Below are 25,122 nucleotides of genomic sequence, written 5' to 3' on the forward strand. Positions count from 1 at the left end.
AGTTCAAAACCAGCCTGACCAACATGGTGAAATCCCATTTCTACTAAAAATACAAAAATTAGCCAGGCGTGATGGCACGTGCCTGTAATCCTAGCTACTCAGGAGGCTGAGGCAGAAGAATCACTTGAACCCGGGAGGCAGAGGTTGCAGCGAGCCGAGATCGCACCACTGCACTCCAGCCTGGGTGACAGAGTGAGACTCCATCTCAAAAAAAAAAAAAAATAATAATCATCAAATTGAACACTTAAGATCTGTGTGTTGGGCTAGGCACAGTGGCTCACGCCTGTAATCTCAGCACTTTGGGAGGCCGAGGTGCGTGGATCACGAGGTCAAGAGATCTGACCAACATGGTGAAATCCCGTCTCTACTAAAAATATGAAAATTAGCAGGGCGTGGTGGCTTAAAACCTGGATGACAGATTGATGGGTGAAGCAAACCAGCATGGCACACATATACTTATGTAGCAAACCTGCACGTTCTGCTTGTATCCCAGAACTTAAAAGTTAAGAAAAAAAAAAAAAAAACGAACAGGTCGGGTGTGGTGGCTCACACCTGTAATCCCAGCACTTTGGGAGGCCAAGGCGGGTGGATCACAAGGTCAGGAGATCAAGATCATCCTGGCTAACACGGTGAAACCCAGTCTTTACTAAAAATAGAAAAAATTAGCCAGGCGTGGTGGTGGGTGCCTGTAGTCCCAGCTACTCAGGAGGCTGAGGCAGGAGAATGGCATGAACCCAGGAGGCAGAGCTTGCAGTGAGCCGAGATCGCACCACTGCACTTCAGCCTGGGCAACAGAGCGAGACTCCATCTCCAAAAAAAAAAAAAAGAACAAAAAACAAAACAACATTCTAAAATGTGTTACCCTTTTTTCCTGATTTAGAAATTTCACAGTGAACCCCATCAAATCTTATCTGTAGAGCAGTAGTTCTCAAACTATGTGCACTAGAATCAATGGAGAAACTGTGAAATCCTAATGCCCAAGTTGTACCTCACACCAATTAAGTCAGAATATAGTCTGGGCAAAGCCCAGGCCTAACTACTTTTTAAGGCTCCCAGGTGTTCCATTGTGAAGCTATGTTGAGAACACTGCTCTGTATATGGCTTCTACCCACTGTTGTAATTCTAACTTCTGAGACCACCAATCAATTCTCTTCCTTCTTCCTGGAGCACTTGGGAACACTGAGGACAGCCATCATGTGCCTCTCTTTCCCCTCTAGTCTCTCTTCAGTGTGCAACATCTCCAATTCCTTTAGGCGCTCTTCTGGACTCTGAATTATGGTAAGGTGCTTGCCAGGACACGTGCACTCCAAAAGGCATGACTCATAATAACCCCAAACTGCAAATATCCCAAAGTCCACCAACAGAAAATGGACAAATTGTGATACATTCATATGACTGAATACTGCACAGCAATGAAAACTACACCTATGCCAAATATTGACAAATTTCACAACATTGTGAAATATGAAAAGAATACATGATTCCATTTATATAAAGTTCAAATGCAGACAAAATTAAACGACACTGCTAGAAGTCAGAATGGTGGTTACCTGTGGGAAGAAAGGAAGTAGCAGTGATTGGGAGGAGTATAAAGGAGGCTTTGAAGTGTTGACAATGTTCCAATTTCTTTACTGAATGTGGTTATTCATGTTTGCTTTGTGTTAATGAACTGTATACATACTTGTTTGGGGTATTTTCCTATATGTATGATATACTTCATAATTTAAAAAAAAATTTAAAATATTATGAGGTCCAAGATAAAAGATATGAAAATCCATTTTAATCATTCAAATCTCCATGTACAGGATGGTTGTTGCTGTTACCCAACTCTTTCACTCCTCTCTCAGCTCTGGAACCAAAATTGTTTGGGTTCAGTCTCAGCTCTACCATTTAGTAGCTGAGGACCTTGTGCAAATCTGTCTTATTTCCTCAAGTATAAAATGAGAACACTGTCATTTTAGAACACTTCCTCCAGTTTTCACTCAGATAGTTGATACCTATCATATGTGACATATTCATATGATGGATATGATAGTATAGATACCTACTGAGTGACTGAAAACTGGAGGAAGTTAAGAAATATAAAGTGCTTAGAACACAGCCCGGAATATAGTAAGTCATAAATAGTAGCAGCTGCTACTGCTCTTGGCCTCAGAGTCTCTGTGGACGTACAAGAGAGAAGCTGGGGTCTTTCCAAGAAGGAAAACTTCCAGAAGAAGAAAATAAAAATTGTTTCCTTCTCTTGAAGCTCCTGGATGAGGTGGATGCTGGCTTCTGCTATCAGTCAGATGTTCAGGCTGGCTCTCACCAAGGGCCCAAAGTAAAGCAGGGGGAGAACAATTAGACAGGAGTATTTCACCACTAAAAAAGGCTTTTATTACAAAATGAATTCTAATAAAACCAGGCCTGGTCTTCAACCCCTCCCGCTGGGTAGAGGCCTAGGGTGGGCTTGGGTGGGGGAGATAGGGATGGGAGGCCCTGAAAGAACAGAGCAGGCTGCCCTCCTCTCATCAGTCTCAGCTGCTGCCCTCCTTTTACAAAGGGCTAGAAGAGCTCTTCCGAAGCCCCTTGAGAGTCCCCATCCTTCCAACCAGGATCCTTCCAACCACTGCTGTCACAGGACCTTAGCAATGCCGCATTGCAGGATCCAGGAGGTCTCAGCTGGCTCTCAGCAGAGGCCATCCAGGGTCACTCAGCCTGAGCGATGGCGTAGGAGAGCAACCACAGCAGCAGGGGACCCAGAGTGAGGACAGCAAGCCAGACAGCAAAGCTGGCCAGGATGAATTTCCGGGCCCGGGCCCCCCAGCGCACTGCCTCCTCGGACCGGCCTGCTTTATGCCGCTCTTCTGCCTGTGGGGGCAGGTTCTTGGTTAGGTTCTCCCACTACTTCTGCCCCAAGGTGTCCATTTCCCCACTTCACTCCCCCTTCCCTGTCACAGATGAAAATCTCACATCCAAACCCTCTACCTCCTTTCCAGTTTCTGATTCTAAACTCTCATCTGCAAAATAAGGTACCCATCTCTGCGCCCTGCCTACTTCTCAGAGTGGCCACAGTTAGCTCACAAGATCGCATATGGTAAAGTACTTTCCAATTCTTTTATTCCCCATTCTTTCCAACCATCCAAGATTGATTCAGAATTTGTAACTATTGGCAAGAAATAGTGAGCCTGGAGTATTTCATTCATGCCCAAACACCACCTCATTCTCATAGCCTGATGGGTATCTTTTCCATCTTTTTTTTTCTTGAGACAGTTTCACTCCTGTCGCCCAGGCTGGAGTGCAATAGTGTGATCTCACTGCAACCTCTGCCTCCCAGATTCAAGCAATTCTCCTGTCTCAGCCTCCTGAGTAGCTGGGATTACAGGCGCGTGCCACCACACCCAGCTAATTTTGTATTTTTAGTAGAGATGGGGTTTCACCATGTTGGTCAGGTTGGTCTCGAACTCGTGACCTCAAGTGTTCTGCCCACCTCGGCCTCCCAAAGTGCTGGGATTACAGGTGTGAGCCACCGTGCCCAGTCTCTTTGTCATCATTAAGGGCCCTTTTTAGGATTTTGCCCTAATGGAACCCAGGAGTTCTTACAGTAAGTTTCTGACTGTTAAAATATGTCTAGGGTTGAGAAAATTCCAGCATGAAGTTTAACTTAACCTGTGTAGCCTTTCCTAAAGGACATGTGCTGTTTCTTTTTCTTTTTTTTTTTTTTTTGAGACGGAGTCTGTCACCAGGCTGGAGTGCAGTGGCACTCCACTGCACTCCTCGGCTCACTGCAACCTCCGACTCCCTGGTTCAAGCAATTCTCCTGCCTCAGCCTCCAGAGTAGCTGGGATTACAGGCACGCACCATCACGCCCAGCTAATTTTTGTATTTTTAGTAGAGACAGGGTTTCACCATGTTGGACTGGATGGTCTCAATCTCCTGACCTCGTGATGTGCCCACCTCGGCCTCCCAAAGTGCTGGGATTACAGGCCTAAATCACCGCGCCCGGCGGACATATGCTGTTTCTAATAGGCTTTTTGAAATGGTGAAGCCCTCTCAAAAACCCAGTAGTGTCTTTCAGACTCCTAAAGATTGTGCTTATCACCGTTCAGCAGCCTCTAGCCTTGCCCCCTCCAAGTCACCCTCGATGTAGGCCTTGAGAGTGGATCTTTCTAAAACTCAAATCTAACCACGTCACTTTTCCCTGCAGGAACCACTCAATGCCCCCCTAGTACTTTCCAGATAAAGTCAAAACTCTTAAGCACAGAACTGGAGGCCCTTGGAAATCTGGGTCCTCTAGCTTCATCTCTCACTATTCCTCACTGGTCCAGTCGTGCCCCACAGGCCTTTGTACACACTGCTTCCTTTATCTGGAATGCCCTTCCACCCTTATTCACTCACACTTTAAGGTTAATTCCCGTCACCTCTCCTAGGATGCCTTTCCAGTTACCTACTCTACCACATACACATATATAATTATATACATAGATCCTCCCTGGCTCCCAGACTGTCGTGTGCTTCCTGTATTATGGTACTGATGAACTGCATTCTATTAATTATCCTTTTTCACTGTCATCTCTTTCATTAGACTATGGGTCCTCTGATGGCAAGGAACCGTGTCTTACTCTTATTTCTGGCACTAGGCCCAGAGCACTGATAGGTATTCAGTGACTAATCAATGTAGATAGATCAGATACATGAAACCATTGCCTTATACCCACCCCCCTGTTCCCATGGGAATTGCACTCCTCACCTTGATGGCAAACACCAGAGCCACGACTCCCAGGCAAGAGCAGCCACAGATAATGCTAGTAGCTGCCAAGCAGCGGAGGCGGAGCCAGCAGCAGCGGATGGGGGATGGAGGATGAGCAGCTTCCGTGTTGCCCATCAAGATCTCCACTGCCTTCTCCTCGTCCTCCATCACCTGTGGGCGATAGTCAAGGTACTTGTGAGCCCAACTACTGAGCCCTTGGCCTTGCTTGCTCAGACTCCACCCCTCGGAGCACTCTGTTCTCATGGCATAGCCTGGCACTCAGGAATGCTGCCTTACTGGGGAATTCCTCTAGTGACTCACAGAGCAGAAGAGGAAATGTGATGTGTGGCTGGAATCCTTTTACCTGAGTTTGAGGTTCTGAGTCTTTGAAAGCAAGCCAATGTAGACAAGGCATTATCTGTATTATTTAGTGTTACAACAAGTGGGAAGAGGCCAAATGACAGGTGCACACCAAGAAGCAGGAGAAATACAAACTCTTGAAAGCTGCTATGAATCTGTTATTTTAATCTGTATTTCAAAGGACCCTACAATTCCCCCAGATTCCCAAGAGGCTGCCCCTTGAGTACTATAGATGTCAGAGAGCAGAACCCTAGGTACTGCACCCCACTTCAAGCAAAGCAGCCATTTTACATGAAAACAGTTATGGGAATGGAGAAAGGTAAGGAAAATATACCCGAGTAAGCCCTTTTTTACCGCTGAAACCAAACACCAAAAAGACCTTACTTCCCTAAGTCAGGTCTTCCTCTGCTATGCTGCCTCCCTGCCACCTCCTCTATTTTAACCCAGGCCACACAACACAATCAGACTAGTACACTGAGTCCAAATGATCTCATTATCACACAGAAACCTGCATAATGATGCCCTACTTAATTATTTCTCGTCTCCCTACTTCTCAGGTCCTCTAGGCCCTGGCATCAAACCACCTTTCTACCCTTATCTCCAACCATTCTCCTACAACCCATACAAAATGAAACCACAATGGCTCCCTGAACCCAAGTAACAAAGGATAGGAAAGGTGAAAGGGGTGAGACAAGCAGAGAGCAAAGAATGATGTGTGCCAAGAAGCTGCAGGGAAGTAGATACAAATAAATAACTCGGATGAGGTAAACAGAGTCAACAGGAAGACACAAGGAGGGCCCAAGGAGTAAACAGAGAATATAAAATGAACAGGGCTCTTACCTGGCTATAGGCTTTGAGGGACTCTGAGTTTCGGCTCCTGCCTCAGCTTTGGTTTGGCTTGGGTGGTGATGGAGCTGACTCAGGGCTCCAAGCCAAGCCCAGGGGTGGGGTTGAGTGGCCAGCCACCACCTGAAGAGCTCAGGGAGCTGGGAAGGGGTGTGGCTGACTCAAACCAGTTTGGCTAGATGAAGAGCAGGGGAGGGCCCAAGGGATGGACCAACTGGAGCTAGGACACCTGCCCTCTGGAAAAAGGAGTGAAAGGAAGCACCTGAGCAAGAGGGATAAAAGGGAAAGGTCTGAGGCATCAAAGAGCTCTGAGGAACGTCTAGGAACCGAGGGAAAAGAAAGGAGGAAAAGGATGTCTGTGACTTCAAACTGACTAGGGAAAGGCACCCTACCACATCAAATTCACCAATCTTCCCTTTTCTTGGGTAGGTTTCGACTTGGAATATACAGTCCTAGGCTAGAGATCAGGTGCTAGGATCTTTGCAAGAGCAAAAGGGAAGAGAAAAACGATGCCCAAGTTCCCACCCAACCCTCCACCAGACCAGAAAATCAGAAGCCTCCTTACGCGGATGCTCGTACAGAAACTAAGTTTATTATTTTTTCTTCTTAAAAAAAAAAAAAAAGAAAAAAAGAAAAAAAGAAAAAAACCTCATTGTAGAGAAGCCCCTCCCCTTTCCCCTAAGGGTGGGGGGCTGTGAAAGACAGCTGGGGAATCAAGTACAAGGGGGTGGGGACAGAGACTATCTTGCCACCCTTAACACTGCCCAGCCACGTGGGGTGAAGGGGAGGGGGGCTGTGATGATCCCCATTTCCATGACAACCAGTTGCCTACCCCCTACTTTGGTGGGAAGAAGGGAGAAGGCCCCTATGTCTCCCTGGAGGCTTTCCCCCTCAAGACTTCAAGTAGTGGTTAACAGAGTCAGGCCTGGTCATGGAGGGAGCGGCCACGGTGGAAAGCCTAGGTGGAGGGGCAGCCCACTCACGTCTTGGCCTTGCGGCCTCTGTAACTAACAGTAGGGCCAGCCAGGGAGGGAGGGGCACTGCTGCGCAAGATGCGCTGGTCCCCTTGGTTGGTGGTCCCAACAAGCCGGCGGGGACCAGGACGTCGGCGTGGGGTCCCATCCCCTTCCTCCTCCTCACCTGAGGCTTCAGCCTCAGACTCCTCTACCGAACCCTCAGGCCCCAGGGGACTTGGGGGCTGCAGGCGGCCCCGCTTTGCCAGCCCAGGACCCCCACCAACTGGGGCCCCTGCTCGTTTGCGAGGCACCTTCTCAGTCTCTAGTGGGGGGACTAGAGACCCTGGACGCAGCCGGGTCGAGCGCAGTTTTGGGGCTAATGAGACCACAGGAGGTGTCATTTCCAACCCGCCTGGCCCGCTATCTGCTAAGTCCAGGTCATCCTGAATTACAGCCACCACCATGGACCCTCCACTCTTCCGTCCTCGCATTCCTTCTGCTTCAAGCCGAAGGCGGGCCAGGCGGGTGAGGGGGCGGCTTCCATCCTCATCAGAGGAACTACCCTCACTCTCCCCTTGGCCCTGCGGTTGCCGTCGCCTCCCCAATCCACAGCTCTCGAGGACAGAAGTGCTGTCACGGTCCAACACAGGGAGCTGGCTGGGCCGAGGTGATGGAGGATTCTTGGGAGGTCGGCCCCTCTTCCGTTTGGGTGGGGACGTTGAAATGGTGACAGTGGTGACAGTGTTGGCAACAGTAGCAGTGGGACAAGCTAGCAGTGGTGGGAGTGGGGTTAGGGGTGATGGGTGTGGGGGTGGCTGTGTCCGACTTTCGGAGTTGCCATCCCCTGGAGAGGAAATGGTCCCAGGGATGGGCAAATCTCGTGCCTTAGGGGGTCGCCCTCGCCTTCTTTTCTCCACAGGTGACAGGATAGGATTGGGTCTGTGAAGTGGCTGGGGTCCAAGAGGCTGGGGCCCAGGAACAAACTGTGGTTCCAGGACAGGCTCTGCAACAATTAGGGTCTCAGGCCGAGGGACTGGGTCAGCCCCATTGGTTTTTCCCTTCAAGGTGGATGAGGGTGCCTCATCCACACCTCTCCCAGCATCTGCTGGAGACCTGTTCTTCTTGGGGGGCCTCCCCCTCCGACGTTTCACAGCAGGTGGGGTGATGGCAAGCAGTGCTCCGTCTCCATTCTCTGGGGTGCCACCACCAGTCACCCCCAGCTCAATGTGACGGCGAGCAATGAAGGGCTGCTGGGGCGGAGTGGGCAGTGAGGATGAAGGAGCAGCTTCACAAGGCCCACCAATGGGAGGGGAGGATTCTGGCCCTGACATGCTGCGGACAGACGGGCTTCCTGGGCTGGCGCTAGTCTCAGAGACCCCAGGCACTAGGGTGCTGGCAGCTCCCCGCTGCTGCCGCCGCCGCCGCACCAGTTCCTTTTCCTCTACCACAGTTACTAGCCGTCCTGGCAGCTTTCGAAGCACTTTGGGGCCTGGTGGTTGTCCTGGCCGACCAGTCCCTTGACCCCTAATTTCCACATCAGCACTGGTGCGACGCCGAGGAGGTCGGGCAGGTGAAGGACCCTCAGGCGAGGAAGTGGCTGAAGATGAGGTGGATGGAGCTGCAACCTCAGGTGTAACAAGTTCCTGTGGCTTCTCTGGGCTGGAGGTTGGGGTCTGGGCCTCTGCCAGCTCTTCCGAGGTCCTGTCAGCTTCCAGTGGCTCCTGAAGTGGCTCATCAGATGCTGCTGAGGGTGGGAGCTCCAGGCCATTGCTCTCACTCACACACAGGGGCAACTCCTCACCTTCAGGCAGCACTGTAAGGGTGGTGCCCTCAGCAGAATCTGGTGCCTCCTGTTCTTGACCGTTAGGGACACTGCCAGCCTCCAAGGTCGGGCTGGGTGCAGAAGGGGTGAGAGAAAGGTTCTTCTCTGACACAGGCAGGATCTCCACAGCAACTGGCAACAGATCTTTAGGGGGCACAAGAGTAAGTGAGGAGGTTTCTGAACTGGCCACAGAAGCCAGCTCCAGGGACTCTGGAGATGCCAACGCCTGGGCACACAGTTCTGCCTCAGGCCTCAAGCCCAAGGGGAGGTTGGTGACTGGGGGAGAAATGGGCACAGAAGGTGGACCAAGCAAGAGAGGAGAGGAAGGAGTTAAAAGACAGGTTTGGGCTGGAGGCGGTGTATGAGCTGGTGGAGGGGTACAGGCGGGAGGAGGGGTGCAGGCAGGAGAACAAGGAGGAATCTGTGGAGGGGGAGGAGAAGGCAATATATGGACAGGGAGAATGGTTATTGGATTTGGGGTTGAAATGGGTACTGGGGCAGAGACTGGGACAGGAACAAGGGCAGGAATTGCAGCTGGAGCTGAAGCTGGAGTGGGTCGAGGCCTAGGTGCTGGCCTGGAAACTCTCTCCCTGGCAGGACTGCAGCGGGGCGGTGTGGTGGTGCTGCGAGTTTGATGGGCGGATATGACAGGAGTGTGGTTTGCCCCTTGAGTCTCAGCCCGGGCTCCACGAAGACGCTCACTGACACGAGTCCCTGGCCTCTCAGGGGCCTTGGCCTTTTTACTGCGCCGGTGGGTGCCTCCACCAGTCCCACAGGAACTCTCATCCCCAGCCCCCGGCCCCTCCTCCTCCTCTTGGGGTAGGCGGAACACCTCCTCCTTGGCTTGGTCCAGGTCTTTGCGGGCAGCTTCCACTTGCTCCTACAACAACAGGGCCCACAAGTGGTCAGGAGGAGGCAAGCAGAGTAGAGAGTGAGTAGAAATTAGCAGCTTCCAGGCCAGGCGCAGTGGCTCATGCCTGTAATTCCAGCACTTGGGGAGGCTGAGGCCAGCGGATCACCTGAGGTCAGGAGTTCAAGACCAGCCTGGCCAACATGGTGAAACCCCGTCTGTACTAAAAATACAAAAACTAGCCAGGTGTGGTGGCACACGCCTGTAATCCCAGCTTCTCGGGAGGCTGAGGCAGGAGAACTGCTTGAACCCAGGAGGCAAAGATTGCAGTGACCTGAGATTGTACCAATACACTCCAGACTGGGCGACAGAGTGAAACTTTGTCTCAAAAAAAAAAAAAGAAAAAGAAATTAGCAGCTTCCAACTGCCAGCCCCATCCCTGGAAATACTCACTTCTGCCTGTTTGAGCTCCTCTCGGCTCACCTCCTCCAGTGAGGCCTCCAGGAATTTCATGGCATAACGCTCAATGGGGGTCAGCTGCAAGGAGGAGCAGTGATGATAAACGTAGGAAGCTGGTACCCAGGGACCCACCACCCTTATTTATTCCCAGCAGGGAAGACAGAAGGAGGGTCACAAGCCTAGGGGAAGCAGTAAAGTCAAGAACTAGTGGGTCCAACACTGACTGACCTGTTCTACGAGGGCAGCAATTTCCTGCTCAGCCCGGGACATCTCCTCATCCTCAGCCCCAGGCCGGCCAGCCTCCTCTCCCTCACAAGCAGGAAACCCATCGTTCTCATTAAATTCTGCAAGCTCAGCCACCTGTTCAGCCTTGGCCTGGGTGGCTGCACGGATATCCTCTTCATCTTCTGCCCGACACAATGCCTACCAGGGTGTATAAAAGGAAACAAAAACATGGGACTACAAGTACTTTACATCATGTGATTTGATTCAGGCAAGACCAGGCATACACCAAACTAGGTTTGCAATAGAACTCAACAACCTCCTAGGCCTCCAGAGTTACCACAACTCAGTGGTCCACAAAGGATGGAACGGATTTTACCAGGACACCCACTAGGGAAAAATGAGTATTTTAGAGATTGCTCGCTCTACCTCCCTTCCTTTAAAGCCAGCCTCAGCTCTCAAAAAACAAAAAAACAAACAAACAAAAAAGCCATCACAGAAAGATGTGAATAGAAATGCACAATTCACCTGGGCACGGTGGCTCACTCCTGTAATTCCAGTACTTTGGGAGGCAAAAGCAGGCAGATCATGAGGTCAGGAGTTCAAGACCAGCCTGACCAACGTGGTGAAACCCCATCTCTATTAAAAATACAAAAATCGGCCGGGCGCGGTGGCTCAAGCCTGTAATCCCAGCACTTTGGGAGGCCGAGATGGGCGGATCACGAGGTCAGGAGATCGAGACCATGCTGGCTAACACGGTGAAACCCCGTCTCTACTAAAAAATACAAAAAATTAGCCGGGCGAGGTGGCGGGCGCCTGTGGTCCCAGCTACTCGGGAGGCTGAGGCGGGAGAATGGCGGGAACCTAGGAGGCGGAGCTTGCAGTGAGCTGAGATCCGGCCACTGCACTCCAGCCTGGGCGACAGAGCGAGACTCCGTCTCAAAAAAAAAAAACAAAAAAACAAAAATCTGCTGGGCGTGGTGGCACGTGCCTGTAATCCCAGCTACACAGGAGGCTGAGGCAGGAGAATCGCTTGAACCCAGGAGGTGGAGGTTGTAGTGAGCCGAGATCGTGTCACTGCACTCCAGCCTGGGCGAAAGAGCGAGACTCCATCTCCAAAAAAAGTAATATAATGTCAAAAACTGCAATTATTTTTGCATCAACCTAAATACTTCTCTTAAGTGGAAATGCTAATGAAAAGGAAATAATTTTGAGGATTAAATGGTGAGGTGGATATGCTTTGTACTTAATGCTTTTTTTTTTTTTTTTTTTTAGACGGAGTCTCGCTCTGTCGCCTAGGCTGGAGTGCAGTGGCGCGATCTCGGCTCACTGCAAGCTCCGCCTCCTGGGTTCCCGCCATTCTCCTGCCTCAGCCTCCCGAGTAGCTGGGACTACAGGCGCCCGCCACCTCGCCTGGCTAATTTTTTTTGTTTTTGTATTTTTTTAGTAGAGACGGGATTTCACCGTGTTAGCCAGGATGGTCTCGATCTCCCGACCTCGTGATCCACCCGTCTTGGCCTCCCAAAGTGCTGGGATTACAGGCTTGAGCCACCGCGCCCGGCCACACTTAATGCTTTGTACTTAATGTGAAACGCTGTTTCAAACACTTATACATAATTAAATCACATTTGGAAAGGTTTTTAAAAGATTTATTCCTTGGCCCTCTCTCAAAATCTATCATAATTTTGGGGTGCTGGGTTTGAGCATTTGTGTGTTTTCAAAGCTTTCCAGTTGGGAGCCTCAGCCTCCCAAAGTGCTGGGATTACAGGTGTGAGCCACCCACCATGCCCTGCCCACATTACTTTTAATAGGAAGTGAGGTTCAAAAGAGTGAGGATTGTAACTTGTCTTAACACTAAAGAAGCATTACTGAAATTCAAACCTAAAACTAAGGACTCCAAAATCCTGTCTTTTTTCCTACTAAATCATGTGAACCAATAAGCAATGTGCTTACAACTATCAAAGGCTGACTGTAATCTGGGAAGCAGAAAAAACATCTCTTTCCCCTGGACAAGTTCAACAGACTAACAAAGGACAAGATATGCTGTAAGAATTAGCTCAACTTTAGGAACTGCCCACTCTTTTTTCACCTGCTCCAGAATATGAGTCTGCTTGCTGGCCACAGTCTCTTCTTCCTCTTCAGGGGCAGAGGGCACAGATGAGCTAGAAGGTTCCTCCAGGGGCATATCAAACAGCTCTCGGATGGTCTGCTATCAGATAGAACAGAGGGAAGTGTCAGAATCAACAGAATGCTAGTCTTAGGTCTAAGCTGTAAGGCTCTAAGTTGTAAGGCTGATGGTTCTTGGAACTATCAGGGGTGCCACTGGCTGAAGACACAGGTCTGTGAAGGCCAAAGCAGTCCTTTTTGTTTTTTCTTTTTTGAGACACTTTTGCTCTCGTCACCCAGGCTAAAGTGCAATGGCGCCATCTCAGCTCACTGCAACCTCCGCCTCTCAGGTTCAAGCGATTCTCCTGCCTCAGCCTGTCAATCAGCTAGGATTACAGGCACCTACCATCACGCCTGGCTAATTTTTGTATTTTTAGTAGAGACGGGGTTTCATCATGTTGGCCAGCCTGGTCTCGAACTCCTGGCCTCAAGTGATCCGCCTGCCTCAGCCTCCCAAAGTGCAAAGCAGTCTTTTTTAATAAACAGGAGGAATTCCTAAAGGCACAGCAGTTTTCTCCTGCATAGGCTAAAAGATCTTACTTAAGTACCTGTTTAAAATAGGCTGTGGTGAAGTTGCCTCCCTCAATGGCCATGTCTCCCAACATTCTCTTCTGATTTGCCTTTTTTAGGATGTTCTCCTCCACTGTCCGTTCACTGATAAGCCTAGGGGGTGATGAAGGCCATGTGTAAGCAGCCAAATATATCCAGGAAACCCCATCAGTAAAGGGGAAGTAAGGTGAGGGAAGACTAGGCAATACCTATATATGTGAACATCCCGGGTCTGGCCAATTCGGTGACAGCGGTCCTGGGCCTGAGCATCCATGGTGGGATTCCAGTCGCTGTCATAAAAAACAACAGTGTCTGCTCCTGTCAGGTTCACGCCCACACCCCCACTCCGAGTTGAAAGGATGAAGCAGAATATGCGTTTGTCTGCATTGAACCGTTCCATCAAGGCCTAGAAGGAAAGGGAAAAAAAGATGATACTGGGAGACTTATCCCCCGAAACAGGTCTAAGGCTTAGTGGCACCCCCTCTGGAAGCCCAAATCCTGGGAAAAGAAGAGAGAAGCAGAGGTGAGCCTCTAAGGGCTGCAGAAACCTGGGTTACCTGTCTCTGTTCAACTCTAGTAGACCCATCCAGGCGCAGGTAGAGATGGCCATGGTAGGTGAGAAACTGCTCCAATACATCCAGCATTCGGGTCATCTGGGTGAAGATGAGCACTCGGTGGCCCTCTGCCTTGAGCTGCCGCAACAGCACTGCCAACGTCTGCAGTTTTCCTGAAGAGACATTAAGGGATACAGGGAGCTAGCTACAAGCTGCAACGGGTAGAATGCTTAGCAATGTAAGGCTGGGGTTAAAAGGTAATCAATGCTCTAGGCCAAAGTTTCAATTAGCCTAGCGGATCAAAAATGTTTAATTACAGCGGGACATGGTGGCTTACGCTTGTAATCCCTGCACTCTGAGAAGCCGAGGCAGGTGGATCACTTTAAGTCGGGAGTTCGAGACCAGCCTGGCCAACATGAGACCCTGTCTCTACTAAAAATACAAAAATTAGCTAGGCGTGGTGGCAGGCACCTGTAATCCCAGCTACTCAGGAGGCTGAGGCATGAGAACTCAGGCTTGAACCCAGGAGGCAGAGGTTGCAATGAGCTGAGATCCCACCACTGCACTTCAGCCTGGGCGACAAAGTGAGACCCTGTCACAAAAAATACATATCTATATTTAACGCCATACAAGTTCTTCCTTTAAGGGCTTCACCTCTTCGGTCTGCTCCGGCCTAGAATCTAACTTCTTTGAGTCTAACTAAAAGAGTAGGGGAATACACAACATCGAGGGAAGAACAGAATCCTCAATGCTTTATGAGCAAGGGATTCTTAAGTATTACAACAGTCATACCACCTGAAATCCAGAACAGATTCACAAGATAGATGTCAATAAATCCATTGTCACAGCTTACAGACAGGGATTTAAGGTCACAGTCAGAACCATAAAGGCTCTTAGAAGGTTATCTAGTTCAACCTTCCATCAAACACAGAAACAACTTCAACATTTCTGGTAACTCAGTTTGAACTTTTTTTTTTTTTTTTTTTGAGATGGAGTTTTGCTCTTGTTGCCCAGGCTGGAGTGCAATGGTGTGATCTCAGCTCACGGCAATCTACGCCTCCTGGATTCAAGCGATTATCCTGCCTCAGCCTCCCGAGTAGCGGGGATTACAGGCATGTGCCACCATGCCTGGGTAATTTTGTATTTTTAGTACAGACAGGGTTTCCCCATGTTGGTCAGGCTGGTCTCGAACTCCCGACCTCAGGTGATCCTCCCGCCTCAGCCTCCCAAAGTGCTGGGATTATAGGCCTGAGCCACCATGCCCAGCCTGAACACTTACTTTATTATTTCATTTTTTGAGACAAGGTCTGGCTCTATCACCCAGGCAGGAGTGCAGTGGTGCGATCTCGGCTCACTAAACCTCTGCCTCCCGGGCTCAAGCCATCCTCCTGCCTCAGCCTTCCAAGTAGCTTGAACTACAGGCGCGTGCCACCATCCTGGCTAATTTTTGTATTTTTTTGTACAGACAGGGTTTTGCCATATTGCCCAGGTTGGTCTCCAACTTGTGAGCTCAAGTGATCTGCCCACCTTGGCCGCTCAAAGTGCTGGGATTATAGACATGAGCCACCGGACCCAGCCTTATTTTATTTTTGAGACAGGGTCTCACCCTGTCGCCCAGGCTAGAGTGCAGTGACATGATCACAGTTGACTGCAGCCTTGACCTCCCAGGCTCCTGCAATCCAGCCACCTGAGTAGCTGGGACTATAGGTGTGCACATCCAACTAATTTTTCAATTTTGAGGAGAAAGGGTTTCGCCACGTTGCCTGGGCTGGTCTTTACTTGCCTCAAGTAATCTGCCCACCTCAGCCTACCCAAGTGTAAGCCATCACACCCGGCCTTGAACACTTTTAACCAAGACTTTCAGTTTATCTATTCTGAATAGTTTCAATTGTAACAAAAACACTTTTTTTACCAAAACATTTATTGAACACATATTAATAAAAATTTTGATTTTCTTCTATTCTAGAAAATTTAAGAAATCCTGACACATGTTACTATAGAAATGTCTGTGCAGGGTTGTGGAAGAAACAAGTCACTTACCCAACAGCCATTCTTGGGTAACAGAACCTGATTAACACTGGACAGCTGGCAGAAGTTCCTTGCTCCCAGGTGAAGGAGGCCCCAACCCAACCCCAGAAAATAAATAAGTTGTAAATAAGCCAGAGGCCTTTTTTGCTATTCCCCTTTGTCAGTGATTGTTCTAGGTATGGGCATATAGCTCAGTTTGAGCCAATGAGTTATGAAGCAAAGTCAGCTTGGAGGTCTTTTTTTTTTTTTTTTTTTTTTGAGACAGAGTCTTGCTCTGTCGCCCAGGCTGGAGTACAGTGGTGCGATCTCAGCTCACTGCAAGCTCCGCCTCCCAGGTTCACGCCATTCTCCCGCCTCAGCCTCCCGAGTAGCTGGGACTACAGACGCCCGCCACTACACCCGGCTAATTTTTTGTATTTTTAGTGGAGACGGGGTTTCACCATTCATAGGATGGTCTCAATCTCCTAACCTCGTGATCCGCCCGCCTTAGCCTCCCAAAGTGCTGGGATGACAGGCATTGAGCCACCGCGCCCGGCCAGCTTGGAGGTCTTTTGTTCCCAGAAAACTTTCTCAGACTGTTTTGTCTCAACCCCTTGTTTCTTGTTTAGAGGACTGGTGTATACCCTGGAGTTATGGCAGCCATCCTAACATGAAGAAACAAAAGCATGAGACTAAAAAGATAAAAGCTAAAGATGGTACAGCAGGGTAGAAAGATAAGGTCCTGGTCCCTTAAGGCTGGGTGCAGTGGCTCACGCCTATAATCCCAGCCCTTTGGAAGGCCAAGGCAAGGGGATCACGAGGTCAGGAGTTCGAGACCAGCCTGGCCAACATGGTGAAACCCTGTCTCTACTAAAAATACAAAAAACTCACCCAGGCGTGGTGGTGGGCACCTGTAATCCCATCTACTTGGGAGGCTGAGGCAGGAGAATAGCTTGAAACAGAGCAAAACTCTGTCTCAAAAAAAAAAAAAAAAAAAAAAAAAAGGCCGGGCGCAGTGGCTCACGCCCGTAATCCCAGCACTTTGGGAAGCCAAGGCCGGCGGATCACGGTGTCAGGAGATCAAGACCAGCCTGACCAACATGGTGAAACCTCGTCTCTACTAAAAATACAAAAATTAGCTGGGCGTGGTGGTGCACGCCTGTAATCCCAGCTACTCAGGAGGCTGAAGCGGGAGAATCACTGGAATCTGGGAGGTGGAGGTTGCGGTGAGCCGAGATCGAGCCACAGCACTCCAGCCTGGGTGACAGAGCGAGACTCCATCTCAAAAAAAAAAAAAAAAAGAAAGAACGAAGCACAGGTCCTAGTCCCTGAAAATATCGTTAAGCTACTGAAACAGCTACACACCACTATTCTCAGACTGGCTCATTAAGTAAACAATAAATGCTCTTGTGGTTTAAGCGACTGTTAGTTGGTTTTCTGTTACCGCCAAATAATTTTAGCCAACACAAAAAGGTCATTGTCTTTTCCAAGACCAAAATTTACTGTTCACTTCCTGTGCAGTCTTGTACCACCAGACATCTTTTTCCATACACCTAAATGAAAACTCTATGCTGCACTGTCTTACTTCCTATTGTATCCCAAATGATCAGTAAAATGTAACAGATGTTCACAAAATGATCACTGAATGAATGAGTTAGCAGCACATTTTCAACTGTCATGAAAGTCAAATTCATGGCCGGCATGGTGGCTCATGCCTGTGATTCCAGCACTTTGGAGGCTGAGGCGGGAGGATCACTTGAGATCAGGAGTTCGAGATCAGCCTGGCCATCACGGCGAAATACAAAATTTACTAAAATCTACTAAAAATACAAAAATTAGCCAGGCATGGTGGCACATGTCTGTAATCACAGCTATTCTGGAGGCTGAGGTGGGACAATCGCTTGAACCTAGGAGGCTGCAGTGAGCTGAGACTGCACCACTGCACTCCAGCCTGGGCAACTGAGTGAGACTTTATCTCAAAATAAAAGAAAGAAAAAAGAGAAAGTCAAATTTATGAATGTCAAGAATCTAACATGAGGCTTACATTTCTCTATCTTGCCCATAAGCATAACCTAAAAAACCATCTAAACCTTTACAGAAATAGCGAGAGACCTTAAGCGCAGCATCCCTCTGATGTAACAGTCTTACTAGTAAGAAAGGAAGAGAAGCCAAGGGTCCCACATTAGCCAACAAACTCACCGCAATCATACTGGATGAGTCTCAAGTCGGGGAACTGGGTGCGCATGTTACACACAATACGGTGCAAAGGACGAGCCCGGGGCCAGAGCTCAGAGGCCAATTGCTCCTGGAAGGCTGCCTGACGTGGGGCCAGCCAAGGAGGTGGGTGGCAGGCATGCAGGGAAGGGGGAGGTGCCTCCACAGGAGGCATGACAAAGATGAACCTGTGGAAGGAAGGCAGGCAGTGTAAAAGATGGCACTCTGAAATGCCCCAGAAGTTAACACCTTCATCAGCCCTAAGCACTACATCCACTCTGAGGCCCCAAGACCCACTCCCCATTAGCACTTAGCCCTGCCAACCTCTCAATGATTTCTGACAGCTGGTCTAGTCGCTGCTGGGGAAACAGTACAGCCCGGTGGGCAGCCTCGGTATAAGTCCAAAAGGTGGGGTGGCTGGGGCCAGGAGAACGAGGGCCGATGGGGCTGGCAACAGGTTGGGGTAGGGTACAGAAATCCAGGACTTCAGTCCCATACACAGGTGCCAGGGCCCCATGAGCCTCACTAAGTTGGAAAATCCGTTCCAGGCGTTCAGATCGCTGCCGCTTCCGCTTTTCCTCCAGGGAGTCCTGGAGGTGAGAGAGAAACAGAGAAAGTAATCAGGGCCCTCAGAGTCCACATCAAAACCTGACTGTTCTTCCCAGATAGAAATATACAGAAAACATGAGATCCAAAAATACACTATGCTTTTTGTAGTTTTCCAAGTTATCAATGACAACTATTCTTTTCACAATATTAAGTAACTTCTCTGTAAGAGAAAACTGATCTTTCCTTGCATGCTACCAAAGCAGAATGACTGAATATTCAAAATTAAGATCTATAATTCCAACAAGTTTACAGAATGGACAATTTATGGGTATTTTCCTATGTAACACTCAACTCCAGGACTACAGCCTTCTTCAAATCACTGACCAGGATACAGAAAGGCCAATCAAATCCAGACGAGGTTTTTGCCAAAGGCCAGACTGGAATGGGGTGGAATGGGAACAGCTAACCAGACATCCAGGTCTCGTCACTCTGAGACAGAAAATGGGCAACCTGGCAGTAAGGAGACCAGGATGACTTTGACCCAATCCTTTCCCATCTTTGTGCTTCCAGTTTCACAGTTTGTAAAACTTCTTTGTATCACTTATTATGCTTGTAGTTACACATTTGTATGATTATTTGACTAACATCTGTCCACTACACGGTAGGCCCCATATAACATGAATTATGCCTTGCTCACCATAATCACCCAGTAACTAGCACAATTAAGCTTCCAATACATCTATCTGTTAACAAAATGAATAAATGAAAGAGACTAGACCCCAGGAGATAGTTGTGAAAAGAGGAGTGTTCCAAATCTCCTTCCTGATACCAAGTATCACCTCTTGGTTTGAAGTGCTCTAAGTGATGGAAAAAAAGTGTCCTAGCAGAGGGAAAAACCAATAGACTCAAAGAACTAGTTCCTTTTGAGGCTAGCTCTCAACAGTAACAAAAAGAGAAAATCTGGCCAGGAGCAGTGGCTCAAGCCTATAACCCCAGCACTTTGGGAGGCCTAGGCGGATGGCTTGAGCCTCCTGTTCAAGAACAGTTTGGGCAACATGGCAAAACCCCATCTCTACAAAAAAATACAAACAAGGGCCAGGCGCGATGGCTCACACCTGTAATCCCAGCACTTTGGGAGGCCGAGGTGGGCGGATCATGAGGTCAAGAGAACGAGACTATCCTGTCCAACATGATGAAACCCCGTCTCTACTAAAAATACAAAAAAAATTAGCTGGGTGTAGTGGTGCGAGCCTGTAGTCCCAGCTACTCAGGAGGCTGAGGCAGGAGAATCGCTTGAACCTGGGAGGTGGAGGGTGCAGTGAGCCAAGATCGCACACTGGACTCCAGCCTGGTGACAGAGTGAGTCTCCGTCTCAAAAAAAGAAACAAGTAGCCTGGCATGGTGGCACGAATCTGCAGTCCCAGCTACTTGGAGGGCTGAGATGGAAGGTTCACTTAAGCCCAGGAGGCTGCAATGAGCAGAGATTGTGCCACTGCACTCTAGCCTGGGTGACAAAGTGAGACACTGCCTCAAAAAAAAAGACTATTTGTAAACCATACATCTGAAAAAGGATCTGTAACCAGAATATATAAAGAACTCTTACAACTCAATAATAAGAAGACAACCCATTTTAAAAGGGCAGAGGATCTGAACAGATAGTTCTTCAAAGATACACAAATGGCCAACATAATATTTCAACCACATGAAATAAAGCTCAACATCAGCCAACAGGGAAATTCAAATCAAAATCACAACGAACTACTACTTCACACCCAGAAGGATGGCTATAATCAAAATAAGTGTTGATGTGCCTCAGCCTTTGGGAGGCTGAGGCAGGCAGATCACTTGAAGTCAGGAGTTCAAGACCAGCATGGCAAACATGGTAAACCCCATCTCTATTAAAAATACAAAAAAATCTGGCCAGGCACAGTGGTTTACGTCTATAATCCCAGCACTTTGGGAGGCCAAGGCGGGCGGATCACCTGAGGTCAGGAGTTCGAGACCAATCTGGCCAACATGGTGAAACCCTCTCTCTACTAAAAATACAAAAACTAGCCAGGCATGGTGATGCCATGCCTGTAGTCCCAGCTACTTGGGAGGCTGATGCAGGAGAATCGTTTGAGCCTGGGAGACGGAGGTTGCAGAGAGCTGAGGTGGTGCCACTTTACTCCAGCCTGGGCCAACAGAGCAAGACTCTTGTCTCAAAAATAAAATATCGGCCGGGCGCGGTGGCTCAAGACTGTAATCCCAGCACTTTGGGAGGCCGAGACGGGCGGATCACGGGGTCAGGAGATCGAGACCATCCTGGCTAACCTGGTGAAACCCCGTCTCTACTAAAAAATACAAAAAAAACGGCCGGGCGTGGTGGCTCAAGCCTGTAATCCCAGCACTTTGGGAAGCCGAGACGGGTGGATCACGAGGTCAGGAGATCGAGACCATCCTGGCTAACACGGTGAAACCCCATCTCTACTAAAAAATACAAAAAACTAGCCGGGCGAGGTGGCGGGCGCCTGTAGTCCCAGCTACTCGGGAGGCTGAGGCAGGAGAATGGCGTGAACCCGGGAGGCGGAGCTGGCAGTGAGCCGAGATCCGGCCACTGCACTCCAGCCTGGGCGACAGAGCGAGACTCCGTCTTAAAAAAAAAAAAAAAAAAAAAAAAACTAGCCGGGCGAGGTGGCGGGCGCCTATAGTCCCAGCTACTCGGGAGGCTGAGGCAGGAGAATGGCGTAAACCCGGGACGCGGAGCTTGCAGTGAGCTGAAATCTGGCCACTGCACTCCAGCCTGGGCGACAGAGCGAGACTCCGTCTCAAAAAAAAAAAAAAAAGAAAATATTAAGAATACAAAAAAATTAGGTGGGCATGGTGGCACATGCCTGTGATCCCAGCTACAAGGAAGGCTGAGGTGGGGTCATTGAACACCTCAATGACCCCAACCTCAGGCAGAGGTTGCAGTGAGCCAAGATCATGCCAATGTACTCCAGCCTGTGTAACAGAGCGACACTCCTTCTCAAAAAGGAAAAAAGGCCGGGCGCGGTGGCTCAAGCCTGTAATCCCAGCACTTTGGGAGGCCGAGACGGGCGGATCACAAGGTCAGGAGATCAAGACCATCCTGGCTAACACGGTGAAACCCCGTCTCTACTAAAAAAAATACAGAAAACTAGCCGGGCGAGGTGGCGGGCGCCTGTAGTCCCAGCTACTCGGGAGGCTGAGGCAGGAGAATGGCGCAAACCCGGGAGGCGGAGCTTGCAGTGAGCCGAGATCCGGCCACTGCACTCCAGCCTGGGCGACAGAGCAACACTCCGTCTCAAAAAAAAAAGGAAAAAAAAAAAATATGGACTCAAATGTGGAGAAACTGGAATCCTCACAGACTGCTGGTGCTAATGTCAAATGTTGCAGCCACTTTGGAAAAGTCTGGCAGTTCCTTAAACAGTTAACACCTAGTTACAATATAACCCAGCAATTCTTCTCCTCAGTATGTATCTAACAGTAACTGAAAACACCTGTCCATACAAAAACTTGTACATGAAATGTTCACAACAGCATTGTTCATAATAGCCATAAAGCAGAAGTAATACATGTTTCCATCAACTCAAGGAAGGATAAAATGTGGTATCCATACATTATTATTCAACATAAAAACAAATGAAGTACTGATATATGCTACAACACAATAAACTTCAAGGAACATTAATCTAAGTGCAAGATGCCAGTCACAACAGACCACACATTATACATTATGACTCCATAGGCAAAACTAGAGACAAAAAAGTAGGATGGTGGTCATTCAAGACTAGGAGGGATGGAGGGATTGAGGAATGCTAGCTAACAGGTGCAGTGTTTCTTTTTGGGGCCATGGAATGGTTCTGATTCTGTTGATGATTGTACAACTCTATAAATATATTTAAAAACGGCCGGGCGCGGTGGCTCAAGCCTGTAATCCCAGCAGTTTGGGAGGCCGAGACAGGTGGATCACGAGGTCAGAAGATTGAGACCATCCTGGCGAACACGGTGAAACCCCGTCTCTACTAAAAAATACAAAAAACTAGCCGGGCGAGATGGCGGGCGCCTGTAGTCCCAGTTACTTGGGAGGCTGAGGCAGGAGAATGGCGTAAACCCGGGAGGCGGAGCTTGCAGTGAGCTGAGATCCGGCCACTGCACTCCAGCCCGGGCGACAGAGCGAGACTCCGTCTCAAAATAAAAATATATATATATATATATATATATTTAAAAACTATTATACAGTTTAGGGCCAGGCGTGGTGGTTCACACCTATAATCCCAGCATTTTGGGAGACCAAGATAGGAGGATCACTTGAGGCCAGGAATTCGAGACCAGCCTGATCAACACAGTGAGACCCCCATCTCTATTTAAAAAAAAAAAAAAAAAAAAAGCTATTGTACACTTTAAATGGGTAAATTGGATAGTATATGACTTACAGCACAAACTGTTAAAAAAAAAAAAAAAGTGGCAAGAGGCTATTATCTACTTGCAGAGCAATCAAAATTCAACGTATCATCCAAGATGGGGGAAAAAAAATTCAGCACAGACTACACGTCGTCACTCTTGGCTTTTCTCCCTCTACTCTCTACTTCCAACCAGCCATGACCAACCTAGCGGCTGGTCAGGTAAAGACCAAAGGTGGAGTCAATGGCAATGGTGGAGGGTGGGGGAGTAAGCGGGAAGCAAAGACTAAGCAGCAGCTCTGATTATAGTGGGGAAAACCCAGAGGGCCTGGAGGGACCCACTGGACCTTCCTTCTCCTTAGTTCTGGGTTACTTAAGCTGAAAACTGTGAGTTTAACTCAACTACTACACAGACATGAGCCTATATACATAGTACAGGAAAGAAATGGCTACCAGAAATCATAAACGGGACAGAGAAGAGTTCCTTTTACTGCCCATTTATTACCATGCAGGTTAAAAAACGGGAAAAGAGGCCGGGCGCGGTAGCTCACGCCTGTAATCCTAGCACTTCAGGAGGTCGAGGCAGGCGGATCATGAGGTACACACCCAGGGAAGAGAAGGGACTTGTCCAAATGTCACTCAAGTACTTGGTCCATAACATTAAGCTTTGTAATTCACCAGGTTAAATGTGACATCGTTCCATCCACCCTACCAATACTCCAAAGAAACTCAACTTCCTGTTCCCTCTCGAGGAAGTAAAACTTACCAGATAAAAAGGGGAACGAGGTGGTGGGGGGGGCTGGCGTCGAGGCCGGGGGCCACCAAACGAGGTAGCAGTGGAGGGAGGGCTGGGGGGATCAGAGCGCAATGTCAGTGTGTCAGGCTCATCCTTGGAAACAGGCAGCCGGGATACCATGGTGACAGGCAAGGGAGCGGCACCAGATGCTGAAACCGCAAGGGAAGATGCCTGGGAAGCTGGGGACTGTGTGGAGGCTGGGGCCAGCGCCAAGGTCTGAGCTGCAGCCGGGCCCAGCGTAGGAACTGGGGCAGGGCTCAAGGTCAGTGTCTGCACTGAAGCTGGGGCCAGGAGTGAAGCAGATGACGATGCTGGAGTCAAAGTCAGCGTGTGAGCTGCGGCTGGGCCCATCGGAGAAGCTGGAGCCAGAGGAGGTGCTGGAGCCAGAGACAGCGTCTGAGTTGGACCCAGTGGTGGTCCTGGTGCCAAAGACAGTGTCTGGGCTGGAGTTGGTACCAGGGATGATGCTGGAGTTAATGACAATGTCTGAGTTGGAAAGGGTCCCTGGGGGTTCCCCGTGCCCAAAGAGAGTGTCTGAGATGGAGATGAGCCTCCAAGAGTGGGTGCTAAAGCTGGGGCTAGGGCCAGTGTCTGTGTAGAAGCCGGGCTCGGGAGAGGTGATGGAACCGGGGCTGGTAGCAAAGTTTGAGTTGATGATGAAGCCAACACAGGGGTTGGAGCTGGTACCAGTGAAGCTGAGGCTAAAGAGGTTCCTGGAGTAGACGATGGAGCCATAACTGGAACCGGAGTCTGTGATGAAGCCAGGACAGGAGCAGGACCTGGCGATGGTGCCAGGACTGGAAGAGGAGCCAGAGGAGGAGCTGGAGAAGGAGCCAGAATTGCTGTCTGTGGAGATGCCATAGGAGCCAGAGGGGTGGCTAGAGCCTGAGATGCAGAAGATGCTGGAGCCAGAAGGGAAGCCTGAGCTGGAGCTGGATTTGGTGCTGCCGGAAAAGGACTGGCCAGAGCTGAAGCTGGCACCAGGACAGGTGAGCATGCTGGGGCCACGGTTGAGTTCAACCCTGGAACATGTGAAGAGGTGGGAGCCAACAACAGAGGGTGACCAGGTGTCTGAGATGAAGACAGGGACGGAGCTGTGGCCAAACCTAGAGTCAAGGCTGATGCTGACGGGGAAGCACCAGATGGTGCCAAGGATGGAGGTCCAGGAGCCGCTGGGACAACAGGTGCCAGTGGTGGAGTCACACTGGTCAACAGAGCTGGGCCCGAAGCGGAAACAGGCAAGGGGGCTGAGATGGGGATGGTGAGTGGAGCCGAGGCTGGGGCAGGAAGTGTGGTGGGGACAGAGATGGGGAGTGAAGATGACGCTGGAACTGAGACTGTAGAGGACACAGGACTAGCAAGAGGAGAGGAGTTGGGAATTGGCATTGGAGAAGAGGCTGGCCCAGGGAGTGAGGATGGCACATGGAGAGGAGAAGAGATGGTCAAGGGGGCAGTTCCAGGGGTTGAAGCTGTGGAGAGAGAGAATGAGTTAGCCCCAGAATAACTTCCTGACCCTTTCCTGACTCTGTCCCACCTTTCCCTTACCCCCAAGCTTCCCATTTCCCCGAAGGCATTCACTCCCACAACATGAAGTCAAACATTCAACTAATCTGACAACTTTAGATTTTCTTTCCCTCCAA

At 49.4% G+C, this 25,122-nt stretch overlaps 2 protein-coding genes across 5 annotated transcripts in view; both read right to left on the reverse strand.

Moving 5' to 3' along the window:
- Positions 1-1,461: 1,461 nt before the first annotated feature.
- TMEM265 (transmembrane protein 265) lies at positions 1,462-6,256 on the reverse strand. Of its 2 annotated transcripts, XM_009196274.3 has the most exons (3): positions 5,930-6,256; positions 4,730-4,900; positions 2,354-2,850 (listed from the first exon to the last, which is right to left on the reverse strand). In XM_009196274.3, exons 2-3 carry the CDS (start codon positions 4,895-4,897, stop codon positions 2,689-2,691), a joined length of 330 nt encoding a protein of 109 aa, XP_009194538.1. In that variant the 5' UTR covers positions 4,898-4,900; positions 5,930-6,256; the 3' UTR covers positions 2,354-2,688. The 2 variants fall into 2 exon arrangements, with proteins under 2 accessions (XP_009194537.2, XP_009194538.1); XM_009196273.3 differs by lacking the exon at positions 5,930-6,256 and having other exon boundaries at positions 1,462-2,850; positions 4,730-5,019.
- SRCAP (Snf2 related CREBBP activator protein) overlaps positions 2,354-25,122 on the reverse strand; it is a 47,632-nt gene continuing 24,863 nt past the window's right edge. For all 3 annotated transcript variants that reach the window (XM_009196276.4, XM_031658303.1, XM_009196278.4), the window contains exons 25-35: positions 23,453-24,951; positions 18,059-18,324; positions 17,720-17,922; positions 13,517-13,686; positions 13,169-13,365; positions 12,959-13,073; positions 12,334-12,453; positions 10,251-10,445; positions 10,017-10,100; positions 4,730-9,593; positions 2,354-2,850 (exon numbers count right to left, since the gene is read on the reverse strand). In XM_009196276.4, the coding sequence (XP_009194540.2) occupies positions 6,915-9,593; positions 10,017-10,100; positions 10,251-10,445; positions 12,334-12,453; positions 12,959-13,073; positions 13,169-13,365; positions 13,517-13,686; positions 17,720-17,922; positions 18,059-18,324; positions 23,453-24,951 (5,528 nt within the window). In that variant the 3' untranslated portion in view covers positions 2,354-2,850; positions 4,730-6,914. The remainder of the gene's footprint in view (positions 2,851-4,729; positions 9,594-10,016; positions 10,101-10,250; positions 10,446-12,333; positions 12,454-12,958; positions 13,074-13,168; positions 13,366-13,516; positions 13,687-17,719; positions 17,923-18,058; positions 18,325-23,452; positions 24,952-25,122) is intronic.

The sequence above is a fragment of the Papio anubis genome, chromosome 18 (assembly GCF_008728515.1).
Source record: "Papio anubis isolate 15944 chromosome 18, Panubis1.0, whole genome shotgun sequence".
Taxonomy (NCBI): Eukaryota; Metazoa; Chordata; class Mammalia; order Primates; family Cercopithecidae; genus Papio; species Papio anubis.

Coding starts and splice junctions, on each gene's coding strand:
- TMEM265 (XM_009196273.3), bottom strand. CDS start 4,993: ATGAGAACAGAGTGCTCCGAGGGGTGGAGTCTGAGCAAGCAAGGCCAA. Junction 2,851..4,729: donor CTCTGGTGTTTGCCATCAAG/GTGAGGAGTGCA, acceptor CTGCCCCCACAG/GCAGAAGAGCGGCATAAAGC.